At 44.1% G+C, this 9,565-nt stretch overlaps 1 protein-coding gene across 4 annotated transcripts in view; it reads left to right on the top strand.

The window, feature by feature from the left end:
• The first annotated feature begins 366 nt into the window (after positions 1–366).
• Positions 367–9,565, top strand: part of Fubp3 (far upstream element binding protein 3) — a 48,837-nt gene continuing 39,638 nt past the window's right edge. For all 4 annotated transcript variants that reach the window (XM_047524615.1, XM_047524612.1, XM_047524613.1 and 1 more), the window contains exon 1: positions 367–526. In XM_047524615.1, coding sequence (XP_047380571.1) covers positions 443–526 — 84 coding nt within the window. In that variant the 5' untranslated portion in view covers positions 367–442. The remainder of the gene's footprint in view (positions 527–9,565) is intronic.

Raw genomic sequence — 9,565 nt, 5'->3', positions numbered from 1 at the left:
TGGCCATTTCAGGAGGGACTACCAAGGTCAGGCTGTTAGTGGACCCTGACGGCTCATAGTGCTGTCTTGGAAAAGCCACGACTCTCCTGCCTACAGACAGGAACCTGGGGCCACATTCGCGCCTCAAGGGCGGGTCACCAGGTCTTCGACAGCCCTGAATCGAACCCCAAACGGGGAGCGCGCAGCCGCCACCTGGCCCTTCCGACGGACGCCTAGGCCCGCCCACTGCGCTGCGGCCCCGCCCCTCGCACCGTGGCCCCGCCTCCACTTCCGGTCGGACGCGGTCACGTGTCCTGACCCCGCCCCGCAGACGCGGCTCCTGTCGCGGCGAGTGTCCCAGCTTCCCTTCCGCCGGAAGTGGGGAGACTTTCCTTTTCCGGCTACGGGTCCCCGAGCGGAGCGGGAGGCCGGACCCGGGAGCCGAGCGGCGGTGGCGGCTGTAATGGCGGAGCTGGTGCAGGGGCAGAGCGCTCCGGTGGGCATGAAGGCCGAGGGCTTTGTGGACGCCCTGCACCGGGTCCGGCAGGTACGGGCGCGGCCGGCTGGCGGAAACACGAGAGACCGAGGCGGGGCTGGGCCGGGCGGAGGGGGTCGGGCCTGGGGGCTGGAGACAGCCTGAGCCGACGCCTCAACCGGGCCCGCCGTTCGGCCCGGCTTCTGCCTCCTGGAGCAGCCGGGGCATCAGGGCCACCGCGAGGCCCGGACTCAGCCTGTCGGACGGGTCTCCTGGGTGTCTGAGTTCGCCGGGAGAGCGTTTGCCCAGAGCTCCCATGGCGTCCCCGCGCCCGGGTTGCACCCCCGGGTCAGCCAGTGGTGGGTTCTGGGGTTCGGGAGCGGATGGACTGGGGGGCTTCTAGTGAGGATCCATCTGTAAGTATAAGGGTGTCTTCTCACACCAGTAAGGAGCTTGTTAAAACTTGGAACCCTTCGTATTTGGACTTCCATGTTTCGAGGGTGGAGTGGAGGGAACTCGAGGATATTTTATTTTTGAAGATGTTCTTTAGAGAGAGGAGAGAGGAGGTGTTAAGTGGGTGGTCCCCAAGAGGTAGAAGTTCCTTGTGGCAGTAGTTTTCCTCTACTGAAGAGAACGATAGGGACCTATTCTGGCAGAGAAACTTTACCATCTGACAGTGTGCATTTTGTCAGAGATAAGTAGGTTATTAAGAGATTGCAAGCTTCCCTGGAGAATGAATATGGAACCTGCCAAAAATATTCTTTGGCTTTTGGCATGGTACTTAGAATGAATGTACCTTTCTGTTGTGTCTAAAATGTACTAATAAGTTGGTCCTAAGAAACTTCCTCTGCTGAGTGTTTCATGTTCATCATCTCTTCCTATATAATTGTAAGAACACTGATGCTTTAAAAGTTGGGCTGTAATTAATGACTGCTTGATTCCTAACAGAAAGCCACAGGATTCATTTGTGTTAGAAGAATGTCTCCACTCGGGAGCATGAAGATGTGGTTTTTCCATCTTTTTCCAGTATGCCAGGGGAAGCATCTTTCTTGTCTCCCAGATACTGACTTTTCATGTTAATATTGATGCTCCTGTAGACACTGTATCGGATCCCAGAGCTTTCCAACCAATCCTGTGGTTCCACCTAAAATTTTGTCTGATGAATTGTTACTTACTGCCCAGATACCAACCAGTACTGTAGTATCTCCATCTTACTTAGACTTCAGAGTCACCTACTGCCTACAATGGATGATGCCATCCAGCCCCCCTCCAACACTGCTTGCTGGTCTGTTACAGTACTTTCCTCTACAGGGTCCTCAACCTTGCTTCTCACTGGCTACTAGTTTGTAATGGCTGTCACTCTGTGCTGATATGTGACAATCGCCTTTTTGGCCTTCTGTGTCCAGGAAGAATTATAGCCACTACCTTAAAGAGCTCAGATCCTCAGTTTGCAGAAGGCTGTAATTGAACATAAAATGAATTTTGAAACATTGTGAAGACTTTCTGCTTCTCTTGAGGCAGTGGTTGAACTCATACTCTTGGACAACCTGCTTGAGAGGGACACTCTCAGGTGTTAAATGCTGACATTGTGGATTGTTGAAGCAGTGGTGTTTACTACTAGCAGTGAAAACTCCATTGGAATTGTTCTCAGCTTTGTGGTGCATCATTGACTGGAGCCCTAATAAGCCCAGTGGAGCCAGAGCTCTAAGTGTGTTCCTTCTGAATGTTATCAGCTGGAGGTCCATACTGTCTCCAAGGATTTGATGGCCTTTAAAAACTAAAGGAAAAACAGGTTTGTGGGTAATTTAGGTTTATTTTACAGTTTGTGTTGGGCAAGAATGGAATATTAGAAATCTAAAACATTGTGTGATAACAGTAAAGCTTACCTCAAAAGACCTCATATTATTTGGACATCTGGGTGGTCATGGTTTTCCTTCTCTATTTTGTACACAAGCATGTTGTAGAGATGTGATCCACCCCCCACACCGCCTGCAAATTGGAATAAAGACAGTATATTTCTTTATGTAAGTGATTATAGAACTCCCCACCTCTTACATGTCCTTGTAAATACAGTGACTATAAGACCCTCATAAGTTTGTTAGAGAGTTGTAAGCTGTCTCGTGCTCAATTTTCATAGCAAATTGTAATAGAGCCTGAGTACACCCTGCTGGGATTTGAATCTTCACTTTCTTTTAAATCTGGTATGTGGAGTCTAGCACCTAATCCACTTCCCTTCTGGCATCTTGAAACCTTGTATATCCTTTGGATACTTTCCAGCAAAGTGAACCAGTGGTTGCTGTTAGTTTACTCAAGCATGGTATTCTTAGATCAAAAGAGAGTTTCTGAAGATGTCCCATGAAATTTAATTTTTTTCTCAGCAGGAGGTCCAGTGAGTTAATAATGTTTGGCACAGATGGGTAATTTGTATCTGTTCTGAAGGGTAATAAAAATGCGATCTAATTTGGTCATATTGATGAAGATCTAAAAGTGCTGGGAATTGAAAAACATAGCTAGTATCTAAACTAGCTCATAACTCATTGGCTAGTTAGCAAAATTAAAGTGTGTCTTCAACTAGTTTGGAGAGGGCGGGGATCTTAATAAAGGTGGGATGTGAACTCAAAGCCAGAATGAGTCATTTTCCACAGCCATACTCCGCACCTCTGTCCTGACTGGCTGAGTTACAAGGGGATCTCATTGAGATTTGCAAATCTGTTTTATCATGTTTGGTTTTTTTTGAAGATACTTTTAAATGTCCCCAGAAGATCCACTGATAGATTAGTAGCACCCTTCATAAAGTAGGAGCAATAACATGTTGACGTGGTCAGTGTGACACACTGTTATGAATTCCTAGTGACCTTCTAGCAATTGGACCAGCTATCTGTCGGGCGTCACTTGAAGAGCTTCTTTTGCCAAACTGCCAGTGCTCTTCAGTAGTCGGGCTCCTCTTTTGAGCTGGACGCAGTCAATGCTTCTGCACTGCATAACTTGAGGACTCTGTTCATATACAATATAGCATAATTGGTGCTTCATGGAGTTGGGCATCCTGGTGGCCCTGTACCCAAATAAGTGTGACCAAGCCATTATAAAATCAGTAGAAAGTAACCGTTCAGATGATTTTTAGGCCTCGACCCTAATCTTTACTGGCACCTATTTTTAGGGAAATGTTGATTGGAAGGCAGCCTCAAGTTCCATTATTCTCCAGAAAATGCCTCCTTATGCTGCCATTTTCCACTTTGAACCCGAGCAGTAAATAATTTGAGATGTGTGCTATATTTATGTACCTGGGCTGATTTGGGACTTAATGCTTTAAAGTATTATATTTTTTAATATTTTTTTTGGTACTGGTGGATCAAATTCAGGTGTACAGTACCACTGAACTACATCCCTAGCCCCCTCCTTTTTAATTTTTTAGTTATAGAGGGACACAATACCTTTTTTTAATTTATTTTTATGTGGTACTAAGGATTGAACCCAGTGCCTCTTACGTGCTAGGCAAGTGCTCTACCACTGAGCCATAATCACAGCACCTCCCCACTCCCAGCCCTTTTTAATTTTGAGACATGGTCTCACTAAGTTGCTGAGACTGACATCAAACTTGGGATCCTCCCGACTCAGCCTCCCAAGTCACTGGGATTACTCAAAGAGAGCACAGTATATCTGCCATTAAAGGAAAAAGCAGCGTTCATTAGCTATTAGATAAACCTTGAGAGATTATGCCTTTGCTCCATTAATATATGTTTTTGACTCGCGGCAGAATCTAGTGTGTTGAATGCTCACAAAGATTTAAGGTGCACTCCGGGGAGACTGTCTCATACATGTCTAGTGGTTGAATTTTGTAGGAAACTAACTGCTGCTTCTGCGCTTATTTTATCTTTCTCAAACATTCGAAGGAAACCAGTTTCTGCAGGAAATGTATGGGCTGCTCTTGTAGATTTGCTCTGATGGGACTCAGTATAGTCATCTGCAAAGAGTGAGTCCTTGTTAAAGGGTTTTGGTGATGTCACTGACCCTGTTAGGTCACCATATGTTAATGGTAGTATTTCTATTCAATATTGAAAGGTGATAATAAATGAACTGCATTCCATTGTAAGCTTCTTAAGTCTTCATCATTTTCAGCTGAGATTTCTTTATTTTAAAATTTGATAGCTCATGCATATTGTCAAACTTGGCTTTCTTTTGAAGTCTTATCTTGTAGCTACCTAGACTGCAGTTCTCAAAGTAGTTCCATGGGCTACAGTGGGCTTGCAGTCATGTTTACTTTGACCCACACAGTACCAACACTTAGAAACTAGAGTGGTTTTGCATAAAAATTGAGATTTCTAGCTTCTTTAGAAAACAGCTGTCCACATTGCTCCCATGTCCTGCATGGCATTCATCAGCATGAGCTGAGTAGCTCCTTCACATGTGTGTCCACTCTGGGCTGCCTTTATTCCTAGCACTGTGCTGTTGTTTTATACTACCCATTGGGAGTTCTGATTGACATTTTTTTCCTGATCCTTTTCTAAATCGTGAGCCCAAAACCTCTAGGATAGGTTTGGGGGGACATCAGTGGGTGCTGGGGATTGAGCCCAGCCAGGGCCGTACTTATGCTACACAGGCACTCTACCACAGAGCCACATCCCCTGCCCTTTTTATTTTGAGAGAGGGCCTTGCTAAGTTGCCCAGGCTGCCTTGAAGTTGCAATCCTCCTGCCTTACCTCCCGGGTCACTGGGATTACAGGTATGCCCCAAGGTGCCCAGCTCATCTAGATTTTTGTTTAAAATTTCTAACGGAAAGAACTCTAGATGGAGAGGTAGGAGGTTTGAGTCTCCAGGTATCTCCAGGACCGTGGACTAGGTTGTCCATACAGCCTTTTGAGCTTCAGTTTATTAATAGATCGTCCATGGAAAAGAGCACTTGGGCAAATGATTTTAGGGCATGCAGGGTCAAATAAAGGTGAATTGGTTTTACTGCAGGACTTTTCAGTGCATTTAATAACTTACGTGCTTTATCTCCTACTCCTACAAGGGTGTAGGGTATATGCTATAGAAAATATCCTGGGGCTGGGGTTGTGGCTCAGCAGTAGAGCACTTGCCAAGCACATGTGACACACTGGGTTTAATCTTCAGCACTACATAAAAAAAAAAAAAAAAAACAGAATAAAGTTTAAAAAAATTCCTGAAGGTTTGTCACTTCACGCTCTCTTTTCATGGAATCAGTCACATTTTGTGTATCAAACTTTAGGAAATTTTCAGCTAGACGATCCCAGCAGTTTCATTAAACTCATGAAATGTTAAGAACTTCTGCCTACCTGGAGCTGAAAAGTTTCGACTATATTATGGTTCTCTTTTTTATATGCTATATTGAATGTCTTTCCAAACTCTTCGACCCTACTTTGTTTGAAGTCCTTTAATTCTGTTGATTTACCTTAGAATCATCCCATCTGAAAATGTTTTGCAGTTGGAATTTTATTATAAAGATTGGGAAAAAAAAAAAAAAGATTGGGAAAGAATAGCCATTACTACTTTTGGAGTCATGAACTGTACTTTTATTCTAATGCTAAATGGTAACAAATCATATGCAAGACTGAGTAGTGTTAGCGGAAGTTGTGATGTGGTCAGATCACTTGCCATTATTTGAGCAGCTGTTGAGTTCGTGGCTTCTTTCTGGGTGCTGGACCAGTATGAAGATAAATCAGACAGATTTTTATCTGGTTTCACTTTATTGTGGAGTTAGATCCATCCTCACACAACTAGGCGAGGACTATAATTCTTATTGCATATTTAAGAATAATAAACCAAAAAGACACAACAGTACCGTATGGGTAGTATAATACTTGGACCTTTATCTTCTCTGTTTTAAGAAGGCTTGGTTCCTTTGCTGAATTAATTGAGTAGTTTTTCATCCCAGACAGGTGACAAGAGCAGAATCTTGTGTGTTGGAATGGGGGAATACTGGACATTGAACTCAGGACCTCATGCATCCTAGGCAAGTGCTCTGCTGAGCTACATCCTCTTCCACCCCCCACCTTCTTTTTTAAATATTGAGCTGGAGCTCTCTAAGTTGTCTAGGCCAGCCTAGAATTTGCAACCCTGCCCCAGCCTTCCAAGTAGCTGGGACTATAGGTGTATGCAGCCATGCCTGGCTACAGTAGTATCTGTGAACAAAACCTTGAAGGAATGCCCATGGAGCTCGGTCAGGACAGGAGAGTCTACTGGGCCTGCCATCTTAGACCACGTGGACCAGTGGTACTACTGAGAGCATGTTGGTATGGGCTTCTCCATACCAACTTTAAATTCAGCAGATGTTTAGTGAGCACCTGCTCTGTGCTAAGCATTGGGGAAAGTGTTCTTTGATTTTTTCAGAACATGGGTCTCTGCGTTTCCTGAAAACTTATCCTCTCCCCAGAAATATTTAAATTTCATAAAACTCACGATTTCTCTAAAGCTAAAACCTAGAGTCCCAGGTAAGAACTTTTGTCCTAGGGTATCGTATTCTTGTGACAGGGCCCCTCAAAGAGCTCAGTATTGGGGAGACAGTAGGTAGTTTACAGAATGCTTGGCAAACAAATAGAGGAGTATTTAATTCTGCCCAAGCGTGGGTGGGATGAGGTGGTCAGGAAGAGCTCCTGAGAAGAACTGACATCGTATTCCGTTGTCGGAGAATTGTTTGTTTTGCTTAATGCCAGGAAATAGGGCAGGATCAGCCAGGCCCCATCTCTAATGACAATAGCTACCATTCATGGAGCCCATGCTGTGCTGGGTGCCAGGCAGGAGTTCTTAGATATGTTCTCTGATTTGATGGTCACAGAGTTCCCAAGGAGCAGTAGTATCATGAAGTGGTTATTTAGAGGACAGACTTTGGTCTAGGTTCTGGTTCTGCTACTTCCTAGCATGGTGACTTTGAACAAATTATTTAACTTCTTTAAGCCTCAGTTTCTCATCTGAGGAATGATAGTAATTTAAAAAATGGCTGATGTTAGGAGTTTACCGTTGGTTGATGGAGGTAGGTGGTATCTTCCGATGGGGACATAAGTCAGGTTTTTGTGCTACTGGTAAAGCTCTTTTTCTTTTTCCTTTCTTTAGTTTTCCTTCTCTGTGCTGGGGATGGACCCAGGACCTTGGGATTACTGTGTGCACTACCACGCGAGCCACACCTCAGCCCATGCTGTGTCTTGATCTGGACACTTAATCACGGGCATTTAAAGATGTGAAAATATAGCGAGCTGTAAATGCAGCGTCCGCATACTTTTCTGTATTACTATTATGTTTGACAAAAGGTTACAAGAGCAGACATTTCTGGATCCTTACTGTGTGCCTGGCATTGTTCTGGGTGATTTACACTTGTTATCTTGTTATCCAGTTGGATACACTTCCAGGTAGACTGGCTCCAAATTCATAGTTATGAGAATAGTAACTACTTTACACAGCCACCGAAAGTGAAAGGAAGGCACTGGGCAGACGCTTGGTAAAGGGAGCAATGAATCTGATCTTCTTTCTTCTTTGTAACATATCAGTGAGTTGAATGCAGGACTAGGGCTTGCCCCTGTGCTCTGTGGCTCAGAACCCTGCCTCTGGAACTTGAGCATAGCACTTGGGTTCTACTGCTTCTGCTATGGGAAGCAGAGATTTGCAGTCCAATCAGAGTTCTCCCAGGCCGGGCCACTCTGTGGCTGAAGAGCACAGGTTGCCCTGAAGCAGGTTCCCATTCCCTGGGTGGCGATGTGAGCTTTACCCGTCTGCTGGATCTCTGAGAGCAGGAATAGTTATAGGTAGTGACCCAGAGAAGGTATGTGGGTGACCTTCTGGCATTTGAGAGCCTTTGCCTGTTTCTGTTTAGTATAAAGTTCTCAGAAGTGTAAAACTGTGGAGGTAGTCCTAGCTTTCCCTTCTGGATTTGTAAAGTGAACTTCATGAATCAGAGAAGCGGATAATTAATTGCTGTATTTCCTAACTCCAGTGATTTGTTTGCCACCTTTATGATTTTTGCCATAAAAATGAGCCCTCAGTATACTATTAATATTAAGATATTTTCAAAAGGAAAATCACTGTCATAAGTGGAAAACTGCCATGCATCAAAGATAATGAAGGACAGTAAGTGTATATATACATTTATAAAAGTACTGACCCATGTACCTTCTAGAATTGCCTTGTATCCGCCTTTTTAGAAACCACAGGTGTGGTCTACCGTGCATTTTACAGGTGAAAATACCAAGAAACAGGGCCCTCGAGGGTCACACACTAGAAAAATGGCAGGAAAACCAGGACTCTTGACTGACTGCTGGTGTTTTCCATATTCTGCTCGCATTAGAGGTTGAATATCCACGGTGGTGGTTTATTTTTCACTGTGCTTAAAAATAGTGCGAGTAGTGAGATAACCCATTTTTCTCCCCCAAAAGAGGGGGGTGACTTATGTGATAGAAAATCACTAGCAGAGTCTGCAAGGTCATGCTTGCAGATAAGGAACAGAGTGGCCTTGGTTTTGTTGGAGTGTCCCAGCTTATGTGATTCTCTTATCTTCTGGCCTGCACCATTCTGAACCTCACTTCCCCTAAGCAGCTACTGTTTAGAAGGGGTTGAGGTTAGGATGTGGGCAATCACTTGAGCTGTATGCACTGGGAGTCATTAGGTTTTAAGTTCTTGGGAATTGAAATGTTTAAGAAAGTATTAAGTGGAGGAGCGGGAGGTAGGTAGCCTAGTAGTTAGGAGCCTAGACTCTGTAGTCAGGGAGACCCAGGTTTAAATAATATTCTTCACTTTTAGAATGGCTGGCTTGGGTGGGTCACTCAGCTTCTCTGAGTCCAATTTTTCTTGTCTTAAAATGGAAATACCAGTTTCCCAGAGAATCAGCATGAGAAAAACAGCATGTCTGAAGTGCTCTAAGCAGAATGCTTGCCACATTGTAAACACTCAATAAATCATGCTAATTCTCATGATTAGATATTTAAAGCCATTTCTTGGAATAAGGTTGTTTTTTTTTAAATAAAGGAATACATTGTTTCTTTACAGTATATTGTAATGTACAGTGTAATATAAATCCAAAGTACAATTACTCTTCTAACATTTGTAGAGCCAGGACTCAAAGGCAGTCTGCTGACTTCAGACCTCTTAACTATTACTCTATACTGCTTC

The sequence above is a fragment of the Sciurus carolinensis genome, chromosome 14, assembly GCF_902686445.1.
Source record: "Sciurus carolinensis chromosome 14, mSciCar1.2, whole genome shotgun sequence".
NCBI classification, from domain to species: Eukaryota; Metazoa; Chordata; class Mammalia; order Rodentia; family Sciuridae; genus Sciurus; species Sciurus carolinensis.
The sequence above is the reverse complement of the archived record's forward strand: the minus strand, read 5'-3'. Positions and strand labels throughout refer to the sequence as shown.